The sequence below is a fragment of the Heptranchias perlo genome, chromosome 12 (genome assembly GCF_035084215.1).
Source record: "Heptranchias perlo isolate sHepPer1 chromosome 12, sHepPer1.hap1, whole genome shotgun sequence".
Classification (NCBI taxonomy): Eukaryota; Metazoa; Chordata; class Chondrichthyes; order Hexanchiformes; family Hexanchidae; genus Heptranchias; species Heptranchias perlo.
In genome coordinates this window covers 14432484-14452956 of record NC_090336.1, presented here as the reverse complement: position 1 = coordinate 14452956, position 20473 = coordinate 14432484, and the positions used below count along the sequence as shown (strand labels likewise).

The 20473-nt window shown below is 41.4% G+C and overlaps 1 protein-coding gene across 4 annotated transcripts in view; it reads left to right on the top strand.

Annotated features, from left to right (window-relative positions):
- The window catches only part of LOC137327835 (activating molecule in BECN1-regulated autophagy protein 1-like), a 400989-nt gene extending 383680 nt beyond the window's left edge, over positions 1 to 17309 (top strand). For 3 of the 4 annotated variants that reach the window (XM_067993681.1, XM_067993682.1, XM_067993679.1), the window contains 2 exons: positions 1285 to 1464; positions 16525 to 17309. In XM_067993681.1, the coding sequence (XP_067849782.1) occupies positions 1285 to 1464; positions 16525 to 17036 (692 nt within the window). In that variant the 3' untranslated portion in view covers positions 17037 to 17309. Of the gene's footprint in view, positions 1 to 1284; positions 1465 to 6549; positions 7443 to 16524 lie in introns of those variants that run through there. The other variant, XM_067993683.1, reaches the window with a different exon arrangement.
- The last annotated feature ends 3164 nt before the right edge of the window (positions 17310 to 20473 follow it).

Sequence of the window (20473 nt, the reverse complement as noted above, 5' to 3'; positions counted from 1 at the left end):
GACCACGATTTTAAAAAAGGTCCATTAAAATATGATTTGTTGGGTCTTTTTTGGTTTAGCTGCAATTCATAAATCCAAATAAGCACTGTTAGAAAAATTCTTCTAAATCATGCTGTTGGAGAGTGTAGGTAATTCCTGCCACTCCCAGATGAAACGCTGACTTTGATGGAATTGATCTCTGGAGGTCCTGTGACTGACATTGCCTCTAACTTCACAATCATTACGCAGCAGTCTCCACATGTGGAGAAGCGTTCACTTCAAAGCGCCAATGCACTGAGGGGATACCCATGTGACTTGGCCAGCTTTCAAGCATAGTTACCGTAACTCTATCATCTCTCCCACTCTAATCAGGAACTTGGGTGATGTCAGGAAGCACTTCTTCATACAAAAGGGTAATGGAAATCTGAAACACTCTTCCCCAAAAAGCAGTTGAGGCTAGGGCAATTGAAAATTTTAAAAATGAGATTGATAGATTTTTGTTAGGTAAGAGTATTAAGGGATATGGAACCGAAGCTGGTAAATGCAGTTGAGATACAGATTAGCCACGATCTAATTGAATGGTGGAACAGGTTCGAGGGGCAGAATGGCCTACTCCTGTTCCTATGTTTCCTATAGACCTTAACCCTTCGCTCAAACTTCTATCTTGCAGAAAAGTGCATGGTAGACATGAACATACTTTGGTCTTTGCACCCTTAGCAACCCTCGACCCCACTCAACTCTAGTTCACAATGGCTGCTAACCATGGGGCATCTAGTGATCAATGCCATCAAATTCAGCTTTTCATTTCTGGGTGGCAGTGTCAGTTACAGGGCCTCCAGGGATCAATTACATCAAAGTCAGCGTTACATCTGGGAGTGGCAAAAATTACCTACACTCACCACCAGCATGATTTAGAAGTTAATTTCACTCCACCAACAGGATTTAGGAGAAATTCTTCTGACTATGCTTATTTGGATTTATTTTTCCAGCTAGGCTAAAAAAAAGACCTTATTTTTCCAATTACGAACCCCCACCCCTCCAGACACAGTGCCAGCCTGCCTACCTGCTTTATGTATCTGTTTTTACTCACAAGAGCTTGTTCTGCTTTCACCCCATATTTATATCACTGTTGTCCTCTTCATCTGTGGAAAAAAAACATGCTTTATATAACCTTGAAATTCGAGTCATTTGATTTATTATTTAATGGCAAGTGAGACCTCTTCCCCGTGGTGAAAAGGATATTTCCTGATCATGATATTTTCTGAGTTGATGCATTTTACCAAAGCTGTGTGTTCCCTTCAACAGCCAGCCAGTCTTCATTGAGTGAGCCAGAGCCACCATCAGTGACCACAGCCAGTCAAGTGGCAGAGGCCAGTGCAGGAACAAGTTCTGATTGGCCCTTGGAGAATGCAAGTGGCAACTCCTCCTCTGCACAACAGACGGATGCAAATCCCACAACACCGGGAGCCAGTGCTGCTTCTACCGGTAGGTCACAAATCGGTACTCCAGCAGCATCAGCACAGACTTTTATAAACCAAATGTGTGTGCACAGTGAACACTAAGGTGTATCACTGTTTATTGTGAAGAAGCCAGATACTATGTTGAAGAGAGAGAGAGAGACACACACACACACACACACACACACACACACACTGTTGTTTCCACTTGACTCTTCCATTTTTGTATGTACAGTTTTATTTATAACCTTTAGGGGTTGGTACACTTTATGGAAGCAGTGTGGCTGGATGTGGTTCATTTAATGTAGGGAGGAGGTAGTGTAACTGGGTCTGTTGACAATGTATGGCAGAGCCAATGTGATTGGATCTGCTGCGTTCTTGCAGAGAGGAGACGGTATGACTGGGTTTGGTGCCAGATTATAAAGAGGCCTCAATAGGTCTGATGCTGTAAACAAAGCTTAAAAGGAAGCTCAAGTATATTGTAAAATTTATATGTGCCGTGCATTTCAGCACACACAAAAACCTGTTGTCTAATTCAGCTTATTTACATTTGTAATTCAAACTCCTTCCAGGTCTTGGACTCAAATAGACTACATGTCACAAACAGATGGAGTTATGATAGTGTATTGGTAATCAATGGATTCTGTGGCGGTGACTTAATCCTTTATTGGAAGCTTTTATTTTTTTAAGGGAGAAAAATGCAAGGAGTTCCATGTTGCTGTATCGCTTAATATTCCAATTCTGTAACAATCCAATTGTATTTATAGAAAGTAAATTCTGATGGAGTTATAGGTAATAGAGATCAGATTGAAAACTTAATCCATACATTTCTAAAATATTTGAGTCAATATAAAAATGTTACTGTGTGCATGCACACAATATGCCAGGAACTTTGATGTGAAACACAAATAACCATCAGCATAAATTCCATTACCCTGCATGTTCCTAGTCAATGATCATAACTTGATTTTAAAGCTGTTGTATTTAACAGTTGCTGCATGATTAAAAATGTCAACATGGAAAACCTCTATTTTTTGAGAAACTAATCTTCCCAGTAATGTTTATTATAAAGACAAACTCATTTCAGTAACACACTTTACACTCTTGTCACTGACCTCCCCTCTTCACCTCTAAGTCCTGCTAATTACAGAAATTCAGCTGACCCTGCCTCGATCTTTCATCCAATTTATAAGACACTCATTTTCCCTGGTCAGTCATTTGGTTGCTGGACATGTTATGCTGACCAATTATAAGTCCAAACCAGAGAGACATTCCCTCAGTGGTCCACTGCCAATATTCACACTGAGCAATGCAGACCAAGAAGGGCCCAGATCTCATCATTGGTAAAATCAACCAAGGTTTGCGCACCTGATCTCTAAACAGTAACTCCTGAAGAATGTGGACATTGGGTGAGGACAGTGTCCAGCTGCGGTGTGGTGCCTCCCTAGGATCAAGTAGACTGTCTGTGCTCATCGTCGAGGCTCACGCATGAAGACGAGCCTCTCTGATGAGGTACCTGAGGCTCTTAGCACCTGTGGTACCCCAGCATTAATCAATGGCTTGAGGAAAAGAGGAGTGAAAATTGAGGTGAGGGCAAAGCAAACGAGGTACTGAAAGTATGAAAATTGGTGAAGGTAGTTTTGGGTAATACTGCCAGCAGCTCCGGGATACTCTAATCTCCACTTGCTTCAGTTTTCAGGTCACATACAAATATTTATGTTCAGTTATAAAAGTACTCTCATGTCAAGAATAGCTTAATTACTGTAACATTAGCCCAAAGTTATTAAAACAAGCACCTGATGAAACAGAATATCTGTCTTGTACGTCGAAGTTTTGAGATCCATCCTTAGTGTCACGGTAACAAATCTCTACATCACACTTTAAATAAAAAAGGAGGGAAAAACCTGTTAATGTCCTGCTCGTTTCAGAGAAACTTCCCAACAATGTTGAACTCAGGATGTGCCTCAGAGTAATTATCCTCTAATTGACCTCAAGATGAGCGTTTACAACAATATGACCTTTGTCCTTAAAGGGAAAGGCCAGGCTTCACGCAGCTGCCCTTTCACAGCAGAATACTTAAACGGCACGTGTAACAAGGTGTGAGCAGAGATGTCGGGCTGGAGGAGATTGCAGAGTGAGGCCATGTGCTGATTTTATTTAAACCAGGATGAGAATTCAATATCAACGTGCTAGGGGATCCAGAGCCAGTGAAAGCTGACAAAAACACAGATGATCGATGAGCGGGGCTTGGTACAGGAATGCAAGTGGCAGAATTCTAGATGAAACCAGAGTTCTACCCCTTTTAGTAACTTTTTAAAAATAACTTAAACCTTTTATTTAACTTGCATCTTCATCCTCCAGGCTCCCTCCGTTCCAAAAAAAATGGGGTATCATTGGCTGATGAACATCTTTTCAAAGCTGCTCTTCTGGCTAGTCTAAAGCACAAACTCTCAAGATTAGACACTTTTTTTTAAAAAAAGCAGAAAACCAGCAAGCAACTCAGTATATTTGGCAATCCCCGAGTCTGCTGGGGTCTGGACAAGTAAGCTCGTCCGCAGCATTACAAAGATAAAAGGAGTTGAGGCCAATTTGGTATGTTTGGGGTAAAGTTTGCCAGCACTGACGAGCACACTGCCTGCCCTGAAAGAAAATTTGATTCATTTTTGGGCCCCCACCCCATCTTTTTTTTCCCCCTTGTTATTTTCAAAGAACATGCCAAGCACAGCTGCAAGGGCAAACGACCTGCTGCCAGATCTGTATCTAAATGACTCTTGAACTGCTCGCTCAAAGGTTATCGGAGTAACTGGTGACGATGATCCCTCTAATTTTTCCTTTGCACCAAGTCCATCTCATCTTCTCTGTAAGTGGGTAGTTGGACAAGTATTAGATAAACAATTATACTGAATAAAAAGAGCTGTGAGGAGGACCATTATACACATACATTTGGGTGATTCATATGTAACCATTAAAAACCTTTTTGTCCTTTTTTTATGAGATTGTAACTGCAGTTAATCAATTCGTACAGTTGCTGCACAAGGCAGCATGAGTTATTAACTCAATTTATATAAAGGTTGCAAAAACCTTCACAGTAATTTCATGTGAGTTGTAAGGCACCAGACTTCAGTCTGATTTCCTTCAGTGTCTCTCTTGGCCCATAGACAACTGCAATTTATTTTTTAATATTGTTTTTAAATTTAATGTATATATATTTCTCTCAATGGTAATCTTTCTTTGAATGTGACACTTTTCTGTCATTTTTATGTCATCCTTTCTGCCACAATCACGCTTAATGTTCTTGGTTTTATCCATATATCCACTGTTTAGTTATTAGATTACTCCCAGCCCCGCACCTCACTTTGTCAGCAAGCAATTCCTCTTTGCTCCACAGCAATATAGAAAGGCACATATACTGCAGTTTTCTTTTCTCAACATTTAAAAAGTCGATAAACAAAAGTATTTTCCTCATCGCCCTCCTATGGTGCTTCTGGCCTGATGCCAACTCACCAAAGGCAAAATTGCAATGAGCACTTAAAAGAACTTGAAAACAGTTCTCAATCACAAGTGGAATCTCTGCATTACAGCTATTTGAGGGGGGGAGTTCTGGCTATCCTGGTGCTAACCGACATGCAGTTGGTTCTTGGTTCATTGCTGAGAATCCTGCTTTGGAATTTACAGCTGTGCATCACTTGGGGGTGGGAGATGAGGATGCACATTCTCTATTTTGCTGTAATCCCTGCCCCTGAATTTTACCAGAACTCCTCTCCCTTCACTCTACCACACCCAGCCCCCTCCAACACTGCCAAACCCCAGCCCACCCAAATAATAATCAGATCTTACCCCCTCCAATGCTCACAGACCCCCAAGTTGCTCTTTGCAACCCTCCAGATCCCCATCTACAGTACCCCGCCCCCATACTCCCATCCTCCACACTCGAAGCCACTTGGATTAATCCAGTCCGCAAGCATCCTTTCCCCAATGCTCCAAGCCCAGCACTTCCGCTGCTTCTCACAACCAGCAATTTCTGCTCATGTGCTTCCAGACCCTGCTACCCCATCTCACTGCTCCACATTCCATTACCGCCCCCCATTATTGCCATGCCCTATAACCCCACTCCCACCACTACACCCCAAAGCAACATTCCCAAACCCCAGAACCAGCACTGCTGCTCCCATTCCCCGCCACCCAACTTCCACTTCTCTTAGACCCCAGCACTACCCCCTCAACTACTCACTGCCCTCCACTATTTACTCCTCACTGCTCTACCCCCAGTACCCACTGTCATTGCAAATCGTCACTGTTTTCTTTCCCAATCTACTCACTATTTATATACAACTGCTTCCCACGTCCAACGCGCTTCAGATGCAGCACACTTTCCAAATTATGTGAAGAAAAGCTAGAGAATGAATTTCAAAAGCTTTATTCGCATGGAGCTAATATCATGTGTGCTTTTTTTATATAGAGAGAGCTTAAGGGTGATTAAGCGTGTGTACGGCAGAATTCCAAAATAGTCACTTTTTCTCAGCAAATAGGAGAATTGTGTTTTTGCCTAAAATGGTATTTTAGCAGGAACTGGAAGCTGTGCACCAGCTGGGGAGAAGGTCCACAATGTGCTGCAGGAGATGGGCGACCAACAGAGCCTCAACTTCTCTTTACTACCTTTTGTTACTCCCATCCTGAACTCCCATGCCTTCCCACACTTGTCACTCACTCAATCGGCCATACCATCCCAGCACCTGGAAGTGTCCTAAATTTCCAGTCTCTCATTCCCATCACATGTTGATTTTCTCAAAGGAAATCATAACTGATGAGATAAGGAATGTATAAAATCAAAAGCGAGGAAAGCAGCTAGAAAGTTACCAATGAGAAACAACCAGGGACTTAAGAAAACAGCCAGTGATCCTGACAAACCAGTTCGGGGAATCTATCAACAAAAGAAAGGAGAAGATGAACCAGTTGAATCATTCATTTTCAAAACACTAAATCCTTTTTTTCGCTCAGTAAATTTGAAATTTCTTCTGCTGTCCAAAATAAGGTTTTAAACAAAATTTTGAAAATTACATATTTCACAATAATTATTCAATTTACTCATTCAATTGTCTTCTGTGTCTTTTAGTTCCTTCTTGAAGCTTTTTGCTTCAAAGCCTCAGCCTATCTTGGAAGCCTAGCCTTTGACCGGATATTCTTTTCCCAGCACAGTTGAAGGGAGTTACCAGCCAAATCTGTGGATTCTGAGCACGTGCAGAATTACCCCGCATGCATCAGTAGGCTTCTCTGAGTTCAAGAAGAATGGTGCCTGCCATCATCCTATGAGTTTCTTTGCTTTTTCCGAAAGACGTTGTAAAAACACTGGAGATTGAACTCGCAAAGTTTTGTTTCAAACAAGTTCCGCATTTAAAATAGTAATAACTACTCCTTTTTTTTATTATGAACTGCCCAATTTTTATCTCACGTTAGACAACATCTGTGATTAACAGCACCTGTGGTTTCTTTTGTCACCATTTAGTAAGCAAAATAAAGATTGTTTATCTGGAATAGATTTCTTTTTCTCAGTGGAAAAAGTGCTATTTGTTTGTTTTTCCACCTGATTTAAACCTAGCTGGGAGATGAATTTGAACAGTGAATGTAATATGGACTCCTAACAAACTGAGTTAATTCTTTGTCGATTAACTTTGATAACCCCACCTTATTGCTCAGAGAGGTGCATCAAAGTAGTGTGGTACTGAGCCATGCCAAATGGAAAGCACACAGGTTCTTTTTTGAGGTGCCCTTGCTGTTTGTCACTGCATTTTCAGGCAATTGAACAGAAATTGAATAAAAGAGTCTACCTTAATAGTGATCTATTCTTGGGGTTCAGATGACTGTTTAAAAATGCTTCAATATCAATAGGATTAGTGCCCTGAAATCATTCCCAGATCGCAAATAAACATTCTCACTCCTCAATTAAGATTGCATTCTGTAATCGCTCTTCTGTATTGCACTATTGTCTCTAATAAACATGATCTTTTCTCCCCTTTGTCCCCACTGGTTTTGGCTTTATTGAACCAGTAAGCTGGAGTCTCTGTTCACGGGATTTGTGTGTCTGGAGATTAGCTGACCTTTTTGTACATCCATTCTTCTCAACACACTGTGAGCTCCGCTCCCCTTTTCTTGGTTCTACAAGTATTGATAAGGGTATGAGATGTACTGCGTTGTTTCCAGCAGCCATCTCCATGGTTGGAGAGAATGAGGTGTTTAAGGACGTTATGTTTAGAGGTTTTTTTCTGAGCTAAATTTGCCTTTATAAAATGAAACGATTTATGCAATGATGTCAACCCAATATGAATTTAAAGAAAATTATGAACCAGGGCTCAGTAGCGCCAGTGGAGACTATACCATCAGCAGCCCCATAGTAGATCTGAAAAGCAATGATTTGTATTGTATTCACATGGTCGCTACCAATGAGTTTTTATGTGAAGCTGTACTTCATTGATTTTGATTAACTAAACATGACTAATTTCCTGCTGTAGTGTATTTGTTTTTCAGCGGCATTCCTGTGATTTTATTGAGCAAAAACCCACTGCAGTTTAAACTTTTGCACTACAGCTCAGTGACTTAAATTGTATTACAACTCACTGAATCACATGCCTTGTCCCCAGAATAGAGGTACCACTGGGTATTGTGTTCACAAGAGGGCAGCACTTCATCAGCAAAACAAATCTCATCTTGAGACGGGTGGAAAATTGGAATCTCGCCCTTCTTTGCTGTTAAAATTATGTAATAATTAACTAAACAATGTAATAGAGACAAAAATATTGGGTTTTTAAAAAAGATACAATTAGATGCCACATTGGAAGAGTTATACTGCACTTATATTTAGCTGCAGTATGGGTCCCAGCCGGCAATACTCATTTGCACTACTTGTCTGGAACTGCAGTCTCCTGACTGGAAGAGAGCTTAGCACATGCGTTGACACTCTTAACTATTTAAGTGAAATGCAGAAGGTTTAAAAAGTCTCCAGGAAGCCCAAATAATCCCCATTTTAAATGCAGGTTGACAATAGGCCCTGACTCCAGATTTATGCTGTAACTTTGGCATTGCTGCAAAGCAGTAACTCTATCTAAAGTACTCGAGAGGTGAACCTCAGTGAGCCAAAAACATCTAACTGTTAAGCACATTACTTGTACTATTAACTGGAGTATTCTTTTTTTGTGAAGTAATAGTGGGAGGTATATGAAAGTAATTCACACAATCACCAGCTTAAATAAAATATTCTGTCTCAATAATGAAGCCAATTGTGTACAGTCCCAAACAGTTGGAGTAGACTCCAGTCAAATGTTTTTTTTGTACTTTTCCTTATGTATGTTTTTGCACCATTTTGTCCATTGTCCCTTGTGTTCAAGTTCCCTTGATCAAAAGGGTCAGAAGGTCTCAACAGACACCATTGGTGGCATTTCCCACGTCAGTCTGAAGAATGATACAGCAGTACAGTACTGCCTGGACAGCTTTCCTTCACAGCCAAATGACCTGGTGTTGGCTAGGTACTATGCCCTCTGTTCTCCCCCAGCCCCTAGGAGAAGCCTGAAAATGTTAGTCGAGGATCAGATATGGGTATGAGTGTTCTAACTGCATATGTATCTAGCTGATTTCCTGTGGCTTTGCTCATGATGAGTCCAAGAATACATGTTTACATACATAGAATTTACAGCACAGAAACAGGCCATTCGCCCCATCTGATCTCTGCCAATGTTTATGCTCCACAAGAGCCTCCTCCCACCCTACTTCATCTAACCTATCAGCATGTCGTTCTATTCCTTTTTTATCCTATGTAACATATAATATTATCATGCCACTGATTTACAGTGATTGAATAAGTGAAATTGCATTTTTTATTAGAGTATTGTAGGAGCATCATTTTGAGATAATGGAAAGAAATCAGGGGGGAGATGAGGAGAATTATTTTTACGCAGCAAGTTATTATCTGGAATGCACTGCCTGAGAGAGCGGTGGAAGCAGATTCAATAGTAACTTTCAAAAGGGAATTGGACAAATACTTGAAAAAGAGGGGTTCAATCAGCCAATTAAAAAAAAATCATGACACCTTAAGAAAGGGCAGACATGTCTTTCCTGTAGGAAACCCATTTTAACCCCTGAACCCACCAGAGGTAAATTTTCAAGCTCACACAACTGGGTTGGCCAAAGCAGGGTGGCCTCATTCTCTTCCAAAAGCAAAGGTGTGATCATCCAAATCAAAAAGCAGCAACTACCCTTCACTCTGCAGCAAGCTATCCCAGTGTAAGATGATTTCCCCAATCCTAATCAAGAGCTGAATAGTAGGGACGCTGGTTACACTGTTTAAAAATCTATGCCTCAAAGGGAGACAATCCCCCTCATTTCCCACAGCAGTATTTCTATCGTTTCCCTCCCCTCCCCTCCCCTCCACCTGGAGATTACAATAATAGCGGAAAGAGACCTTAACTGTGCCCTATCCCTGTGCCTCAACAACCTTCCTGCCAGCTCCGGATGCCCTGGATAGGCAGCTACAGTAGTTCATCAGTGGTGCAGGGAACTAGGCCTTTTAGATATACGACAGTCTCTACCCAACAAGGAAGGTTTTCACCTTTTATAACAATTGAATGCAGGCCATACTTCAGACTTGATTACTTCTTCCTGAAGCAAGTCCTGAAGCAAGGACTTGGTGCAGGTCCAAAGCTGCGACATTAGTGCTATCAACATCTCCAACCACGCACCTGTCACTCTCCAGTTAAAAATAGACAACCTACACTCTCGTCCCTAACACTGGCGCCTATCTCGACCTCCCGTTCTTTGGTGATCGCAAATTCACACCGCCATCTGCACCCAGCTTATCCGATTTATATCTGAGAATGAGAACCCTGATGCCTTCTCAGCACAAAAGCAGTCCTCATAGGCCTATACTGCAACCAGAGGCTCTAAACCCAGAGCGACCTGGAACATGAGTGAACTAGAAACCCAGCATAAATGGCTTCACACGGCCAGTGATGAAAGAGCCCTGATCCAGGCTACGGGACTGCTGATCAACATATTGTCTGTGAGTATTAAACAAATGCTCCAATACACCACAGTCAAATAATGTGCACAGGTCAGGAGTGGGGGAACTCCCAGCATATGCTCTGTGCAAACAAACACAGACCAGAACCAACACATCAATGTTAAAACTGGACAGTCAAACCACCAGTGACTCCACTGAGATAAACAAAGAGTTTGGCAGATACTATGCCTCCCTCTACAGCAGATCACACAGTAAGAAACAGAGCAGTTCCTAACTGATCTCCCACTTTCCCGCCTCACAGATTAAAAACTTGCAGGCATGTTCAAAAACTGTCACGGTCTGTTACAGTCTGATAAAGCCCCAGGGCCAGATGGATACAGGCCAAGTTCTACAAAGTTCTAATGACCTGACCCCCATGCTGACAAGTGGAAACCCTTCCAGAATCATTCAGAACAGCCACAACTGCCCTCGTACATAGAGGGCAAAGACCCCAATAGCTGTGCATCATACGGGCCCATATCCTCCTCAACAGCAAAAGCATTGGATGCATTCTCCCAGACCAAAACAGGTTCATTTGAGAAAGCCTCTCGGTAGGCAGCACCAGACATTTGTTCAGTGTTGTTCACCACTGAAGCAGGATGAACACACCCACCCCTGGTGTTATCCCTGGATGCTGAGAGGGCTTTTGACCGATTAGAGTGCAGCTTCCACTCTTTGACCATAAAGAGACACAGTTTTACCTGACCAGCATAAAGCATTTGCATTACATGGTATAACACTCTTGTCCTTTATAAAACAGTGATTCATTCAACTTACTATGAGCACCACCACAGGGGATCAACTAAAATAAATAAAATTGTTGTCTAGCGCACAGCTATCACGAATGTGAGAAATAAAGCCAGTAATTCACCCGGAGGCTGGAGGCTGGAATGAAGTAGCATCTTCCAATCTGTAATGAAACTCCCAATTAAGTGAATGTTCTTTTTACTTAAAAGTAATTGGACTTCTTGGCTTTAAAGGGACACAGCTGCACTACACAGTATAACATTCCTATCCTCATGAAATAGTATTTAATTCAACTTACGAATGTCAGAGGAGATCCATTATTAACACAGAAGAAATAGTGTGTGTGCATGTTCCTTTTAATTTAACCCTCTTAAGGTGTGGAATTATATTCCACCAAACTTGATCTATCCAGTAAGACAAACTGCAAGTCACGTTCAGTTCTTGACAAAAAGAGCTGCATTTGATCGAACAAATGTTTGTAGAGAGTGCTTTCAGCCTGTCTAGGTTTCTGACATTGGGCTTCTTCAGCATTCTGCCTCAGCACTGACGATGCACAAAAGCGTATTCCCTTCGGGCTTAAGTTTGCCCAGAATGTCTATCTGAAAAGCAATAGGAAATTTTCAGCGCCAGAAAGTCTGTTGTTTCTCTTTTTACCCGCTGTTTTGTGAGTTCTACCTCATGCACTATAGGCACAGCAGGGATTTGAGAGCAGTTCTAATTGATGAGAAGTGCTTTCACCAGTGCCTACTGTGAGTAGAAAATGAAATAACAATTCCTCAATAGTTTTCTGGGGTAAAGTGTACAAGTGAAAAGGGTTTTCATACAGGCTCACAATCCCACAATCTAGTGCATGCTCTGTTATTTATGTAAACAATTTTACAACACCAAGTTATAGTCCAGCAATTTTATTTTAAATTCACAAGCTTTCGGAGGCTACCTCCTTCGTCAGGTGAACGATGTTATTTATGAGGAGGGTTGTAATCATCAACAGAAGCTGAGTCATTGTGTCTGGATGTTTCTGAATCTGGGTGGTTCAAAATTAAATTATTGCCCTTTAATCAACGTCCAATGAATAATCGATTTTTAAACTGCCAAAGAGGGTATGCTTAATAATTTATATTTTTGCAACATATTACAAGCAAACAGCAAAGTAAGTAATTCCAAATTATTTACCCATACTGCTTTTACAAAAATAACATATTAGAAAGAGAATAGTAGATTCCTGCCACAAATTACAAAGCAATAATCTAATCAAGAGTTTGAGAATACAATAAACCACAAGCGTTTGTGCCAGAAGGTCTGGAAGCATTGATGCCAGCTGTCTGTGCACTCCAAGTTTTGTCTGTATGCTGACGTTCACCCAACAGGATTCATGTTATGACATTATTGGTAAATAATCTGGTGTCGATCGCTGGAAAATCCTGTGTCCAGTATATGTGATATTTGTTTTTATATATATAATGTGTTGCATATTGGTTATTCTCTTGGGAACAGCAGCACTGGTCAATCCCATAAGCAGATACTGCATCCCTTACATTCAGGAGCTCACCTGCACTTTTGAAAGGAGGACTGATTAACACGTTAGTGGCATGAGGCCAGATACGGATTGTTAAGCTGCATTATTTTACAGTCAGTAAGGGAATGTACAGAGTAACAGTTCTAATGAATCTCACCGTACCTAAACTTAACTTCACTGCCTTCTGGCAAATAAGAAATTAATAAATTGTGCCATGCTGTCCCAGTTGGAGGGTAAGTGACATTTGCTTTTCTTTGTGATCTGGTTGAGTTGCAATGTGACTGGCCATATCTTAAATTCCAGCCCAACCCTGGGCCTACCCCTCACAGCAGACTTCCGAACTGACCTTGAACACGTAAGTCTTTGTACTCTCTCTGGACAGGAAGTTGGCAGTTTGACCTCTGATTCTCATCAAGCGAGAGGTTGGTCTGTAAGACTACCAGTTAATCCAGCCACAGCCATTCCAAGAGTGCATTTCTATCAGATAACTCCATGCTGTGTATAAAAGAACACAGTTTGTTTCTCCATCTCATGTGAACACCTCTTGAAATGAGATAATGTACTATTTCCTATTGTCCCAGATTGTTGTAAATAACCATTTAAATGGCTGTCTCATTAATACGTGTGAGCTGATTAACATACCGAGCCTTTCTTTGTCTCAATTGCACCAGTCTGCCTCGATCTTTGTCAAGGTGACGGCAAGGATGCTGGACCTTTGAGAGTAAATCCATAAAAATCCTGACCCTGAGTTGATATGAGGAATTTATTATTGAATCAAAAATTCCTACTAGGTAAAATAGCCATCAATCTCTGAACATGAGGGTATGTATGTCTAATTCATTCTTCAAATCATGTTTTCCAAATTCCGCACTATAAACTGCTTGGTTGAATCCATGTGTTCAGGTATTCCTGGCAGTGTGACCTGTCATTTCTGCAAGTGAACAAACTTCACATCGAGTGTTAGTTGTGAGGATCTAAATAGAGTTAGTTATTCAAGCAATTTTCTTCCTCAAATTCTAAGTACGAGAGATGCAAGTCAAATATGCAACATAGTAAAAAAAGTAAGAAATGACAAGGATGTAACCTGATTGATGAATTCAGATGGCTTATATAGAGAAAAATGGATACCTGTGGCTAATTAAAGGTTGTAATCTAATGGAAGATTCAAATGATTTGAACATAATATAATGCATACTGATTATGAAGCAGAAATGTCAGATGATACAAAACGCAAGAGTGAACCCTCGGTGGTTTATTATTCTCTGACCCCCCTCGATTAAAGGACTGCCATTGAAAATCACTCCCAGATATCTGTTATTCTCTTTGCATCATATGTTTTATTGTGTATCTCTTTCATACAGTGTATGGCTAAGATAACCTTTTCACACAGCTATAATCCAGTGACGCTGTTGGCTGAACCTTTGCAGCTAGGACAGGCCTCAAGTGTGCAATTTAACGCTACTGTTGCCAATCCAACTGTACCTTGTGCAAAGCCATCATTTAATTAAAATCTTACACTGGCTCTGGTTCTGCCATCTTGTTCTTTTTGATATTCCTATTAGCTTTTTGCAATCGGGGGAGTGTACAGCAGCAGTACAGGAAATTGGTAAATCACTCTTTATACTTGTGTTTGAACACCCATGCCAGGAACTCTTATCACTTAATCTTTCTTCCATAGCAGTATAAACAGTCTGTATAACTCTCTGCTCCCCAGTCGCACCCCGATGTAACTAGAGGTAGTGCTGTATTGCAGCAACCTGTCGTGGGGTTCCAAGTGTCTAAGTACCCTGGCATATAACTGTTAATCCCAAACTTTGTGCCTGGTCTACTTATAGCAAGCTATGGCTTGTGTGCACCATGTCATTAATACATGATGGCATCTACACTGACATAATGGCTGTACGATTATCAAGTGATAATCCACAGTTAACTACCTGAAAATAAAACCAATTATCAATGAATTAATCCCTTTTTTCCCCATCTTTGTCTCTGTTTCCTCTTTCACTTTATTTTCTCTTTCTCTCTATTGGTTTGACTGAACTTAAACTCTAACAAGCAGTCATGTGGCCGGCTGTGATTTCATGACTGCTGTAAACTTCTATTGCAAATTTTACAGCAACTGCAATACTTGATTTTTGTATGGTATCTCAATGTTACAATTTAAAGTACTATGTTTTTCTACATGTACAAAAATATAATATTCTATACAGTTATATTCTTGTCTGAGATTGTATAGTGAGCATCTGCAGTTGTCTATGATTGTATAGTGAGCGTCTGCAGTTGTCTATGATTGTATAGTGAGCGTCTGCAGTTGTCTATGATTGTATAGTGAGCGTCTGCAGTTGTCTATGATTGTATAGTGAGCGTCTGCAGTTGCCTGCATGATTGAATATGGTACGTGAGAAGATTGAAGTGCACACCGTGGCAGAATACCGGGCGTATATTTGTAATCTGAAGAGTCCCTGTACATTCAAAGTTGAGAGGTTTCTGTGAAAGATTCAGGATGCTGTTTTAGATGGGAAGGATCTGTGTGTATTAACATTGGTACATACTCCATGTTTGTATTAGCAGTGATACATATTCCATCTGTGTATTAACATTTATAAATAGGGGAAAGAAGTGCCGGCATCAGTACTCCTTTTTTATATTTTATGTTTGCTCTTTCAATGTTGGTTTCACTCTCCGTCTTTAGATTCTCCTCTTCTCAGCAGCAGTCTGTATGACAGGCAGACAGACAGCCTGCTTCCCTTTCTCTGCCAATTGCACCCTATAACTGTCTGCTAAGAGATGCATAAGATCAGTCATGGTAACTTGCCTTCCAATTTTTCACTCGTCTGATCTTTTTCTATCCCTGTGTGGAATCAAATCATCCAAGACTGGCTTTTCTATTTTATCCTGAACAAGAGCCCCGGTGAATTTTGACAGAATATTTACATGCTTTTAACTTTCTACAGAGTCAGAATTAAAATATTCTTAACATGTCAATGGCTTGCTCATGAGAGAAGCAAGTGTTTAGGGGCTGCTACGACCAATAAATTGAATACTTAATCCTCATTGAGAGGTTGTTCAAGATGGCAGCTAGTCAGGTCTGGAAAGAGGTGTGAGAAAGGTTGCATGAATTGCTAACTAATTCCAATTTGTTTTTATTTGCTATACCCATACCAGTTGTACACACACAATATACATAGGAAACCCGGTTTATGAATTGTCAGGCGACCTTCACTTGAGAAACAATCTGGGTTTTCCATTAAGTGCACAAGTGAATCTTATTCTGTATAGGACAAGTTACGTTTTCCTGTCCTCTCATTTCATCACAGGGTGATGTGTAAATGCAGGGATGTTTCATTTGAGTGTTTCTGCTGTCTCCCTGTGATCTCCGCACAGTAATTTACTGCTCTTAGCCATTGCCACATAGCAGCAGCTTTTCTTTTGGTGTAGGGGAGGAAGGGAAAGAGCCCGAGGGCAAGTTATCTTTTCTCGGCTCTTACCACCTCCGGGATGAGTGGGTCAAGATCCACAGAGGTTTACAAACAAGCTGTTTGCTGTCGCTCTCGGGCAGTAAATGGAAAAACTAATGATTGAACTGAGATCTCCCGGGGAGAGGGAGCAGACTAAATTTTTACCTAGATAAAAGAGGATGAATTTCCAGAAAAGGCACCCTGCAGTATTGTGATTGATGCATTGACATACTTTTAAAATATTATGCCAGGATAATCTTGTTAAGGCACCCCGTAATCATCAGAACTAAGCAAATATCATTTCTATTTGTACCACTTTAGGAGATGCTCCGGAGTACATTCCAGGAGAGGATGCCTTGTCTCGCATCCGCCGACTGATTGCTGAGGGTTGGATGACAGCAGTCGTACAGCGAGAACAAGGCACCACCACCGCCTCCATGGGAGGGTTTGGAAACAACATCATCGTCAGTCACCGGATTCACCGCGGCTCGCAGACCGGGAACGAAGCACTGGCGAGGTTGAGCGCGCACCAACCAAGCAACCGAGGCAGAACCGAAATGGACAGCAGTTACAGTCAGATCCTAGTGGACTCTGCTGCGCCCAGCAGCTCCAGCAACTTAGCAACAGACTTCAGAGAAAGTAACGAAAGGGATCAGACAGCAGAGCAGCTCAGCAGAAGTGGTGCCCTTGGGGATGACGGGAGCTTCGGTCAACAGCCCACCACTTCTATGGACACAGACGCCCTTTTCCACTCTGTCAGCGCACACAGCCCCCATATTGTTGACAATACTGATAATCATGGCACTGACGACAGGGGCTCAGACAGGAGGTAGAATTAGGTGCTCTGCTGTTCAGGGCGAAAGAAATAATAAAATTGCATGTCCCATGGTTTGTATGTGTAGAATCTAGCTAAAACAGCCAAGGAAATTCCACTTATTTGTTTTTAGTAGAATGTGATTTAAGTTGAGTTTTTTTTTCTTTTATTTTTTTTGTAAACTGGTAACTTGTTATTTTAGAGAAATGGAATATAGTCAAGTGCAAGCAATGGCGTACTATGTGAACACCAAAGATCACAATAACAAATAAAAACTCTTTAAAAACTGGAAGATGACCATTGCGAATGTGATTCATTTAATTTAAAGCTAGTGAAATCACACTTTTAAGGGGCTGTCTCTTTCCCCCTTCCTTTTGTCATATAAGCTATCAGACGAAACACTTCAAGGTTAACTTTGGCTGATGTGGCCAAAGTAAGAATTATTACAAAAGAGCTCTAGACAAAATGCAGAAGGCAAATCTTCTTAAATAAAAGTGTTTGAAAACTAACATCTTGTATATATTAATATTGTTGAAAAGTAATCCATCCATTTCAATGGTGTTAACTTATTCTTGGTAGAGCACACTCTCCTCTGAGTCAGAAGGAAGCAGGTACAAGCCCCACTACAGTACTTGAGCACATAATCTAGGCTGACACTTCAGTGCAGAACTTAGAGAGTACTGCACCGTTAGTGAGTGAGGCGTTAAATCAAGGCCCTATCTACGTATTTCAGTAGTTTAGCCTAATGTTAAAGATCCCATGGCACTGTAACCATTGGGGATACGACGGGAAAGTGGATTTGAGGTCGAAGATCAGCCATGATCTGATCGAATGGCGGAGCAGGCTCGAGGGGCCGTATGACCCACTCCTGCTCCTATTTCTTATGCAACAAAGAGCAGGGAATTCTCCTGGTTTCCTGGCTATAACATTCCTCCCTCAACCAACATTATCAAAAACAGACTAATTGGCCATTTATTTCATGTGCTGTTTGTGGGATCTTGTGTGCAGAATGCCTACATACCAGTTTGTCGACATACCAGTTACAGCACTTCAGAAATAGTGGATTGTGTGAAAACACTTTGTGAAATTTCTGATGGACATGATGAAGTGTGATATATTTATGCAAGTCCTTTTCATCATTTCACACAATTTGCTTTGTTGCACCATAAAGGTGTGTTCCTCTTGCTATGTGTGCATAGATCTTTAACAACAGAAGGACATAAAACATGGAACAACAACAGCCTTTTCGCCCATTCTTTCCCCAGACTGTGTACAGTCTGCCCATTTATGCTTTCGAACCCACCCATTTAATCTCCTGAGGGGAAATTGTGCAAAATTTCTTACATAGAATTACATTGAGTCTACAGTAATGAAACAGGCCATTCGGCCCAACTGGTCAATGCCGGCGTTTATGCTCCACACGAGCCTCCTCCCACCCATCTTCATCTAACCCTATCAGCATATCTGACCTCCAAAGGTAATTGAGCAAAGCTGCAGAATCTCTCTCCAAGATCAATTACTTTCCACAGATGACTTTCCTTACTCCCAGCAGCATTACAGTTATTACATGAAGTTTGTACCTACCCCTATAACCTTAAATCCTGTTCCTAAACAAGATTTATCCAGCTTTCTTGTGACCAAGTTGGATACAGCTTTGTTTCCATTTGCTGGCAGTCTGTTCCATATATTTACTTCTCTTTATGGGGAGGGGGTGGAGAAAATTCTTCTCCAGTCTCACTTGTGGAATTGGATAAGAACTCAATCCTTTTTCAAGCCGTTGAGGTATGTGGTCATTTTTAACCAAAATATAACCCATGTCAAGGTTTGTATGGCTGATATTCCAAAAGTGACTGAAAAACCTTTTGGTGTTGTGTTTTAATTCCTTTCTGATTTCCAACTGCTTCGCTTATGGTGCCCGGAGTTGAACTGAGGATAGATTATTGGGGATGGTCGGGGGGGGGGGGGGGGGCGGGGGGAAACGTGACCACAAAGAAATACAGAATTATCTGCTCAGTGTCACTAGTGGTTGATGATGGGGTCTCTAACAGCACCATTCTCCCTGTCATCTGTAGTCATTCCTTGTAAATACGCAACAAATTTCTGACCGACCAGAACTTCTGTGTAGTTGGATGAATGGGAATGGCATTTTGGCATTCTATGCTTGGATCATTGTACGTTCATCCCAATTCTACTGTATGCCCTTTATACAATAAATCTAATGGGAGTGGTTGTAGTGCTCTGCTCTCCAAAATGACTCAAGATGGCAGTAGTTGTAGCAGGGCTGTGGGGGGATAAAGCAGCACAGTGGGAATAATTGGATAGCTCTTTCAAAGAGCCGACACCGGCGCAGTGAGCCGAATGGCCTCCTTCTGTGCTGTATGATTCTATGAACACTTAACATGATGGCAGGATACAGCATCGGATGTGTGATGAAAGTCCCCTTGCATATCACACTGCATATCCCAGTCCATCACCGGCATCTCCACATCATATCACACTGAGTAATAGAAAAGAGCAGGTATATTTTTGTTACTATAATGGAAAATTTAGGTTGTATTTATGCATAAAATTTTAATGGGGACCTGTGAACTCTGACTTCTATCCCACCAGTGGATTGTTCAGATAATTCAGAGCCGAGTCTTGAGTGAGTAATTCCCAGCGCCGCAAGTAGGATACAACAATTCGCAGGGAGACAGCTCAAAGCGATTCATCTTAGGATGACGACAAAACAATGAGCACCAAGCAGAAGGTGAAAAGTGGTGGGGGAGGGGAGGGGTGGTAGAGAGACCTGCAGGCCTGGTTTGAAAAGTTTTGAGGTTTTTAAGATCACCTGCCTCAGCTCATCTGCTGCTGAAATCCTCATCCGTGCTTTTGTTACCTCCAAACTCGACTATTCCAATGCTCTCCTGACTGGCCTCCCATTTTCCTCCATTAACTTGAGCTCATCCAAAATTCTGCTGCCCGTATCCTAACTTGCACCAAGACCCATTCACCCATCATCTCTGTGCTCGCTGACCTACATTAGCTTCCAGTCCAGCAACGCCCCGAATTTAAAATTCTCATCCTCGTGTTCAAATCCCTCCATGGCTTTGCTCTTACATATCTCTGTAACCTCCACCAACCCTCCAAGAACTCTGCATTCCTCCAACTCTGGCCTCTTCTGCATTCTCCACTAATTTTGCCCCATCATCGTTGGCTGTGCCTTTAACCATCTAGGCCCTAAACTCTGGAATTCCATCCCTAAACCTCTCCGCCTCTCTCTTCTCCTTTAAGATACTCTTTACAGCCTACCTCTTTGACCAAGCTTTTAGTCACCTGTCCTAATGTCTCCTTTTTTGGCTCTGTGTCAATTTTTGTCTGATTGTGCTCCTGCTTACACCATGTTATACAGGCAATTAAAATAAAAATTTAAGTTTAATATTTTTGGCACAAATATTTGTGCGTCAATAAAGCAGT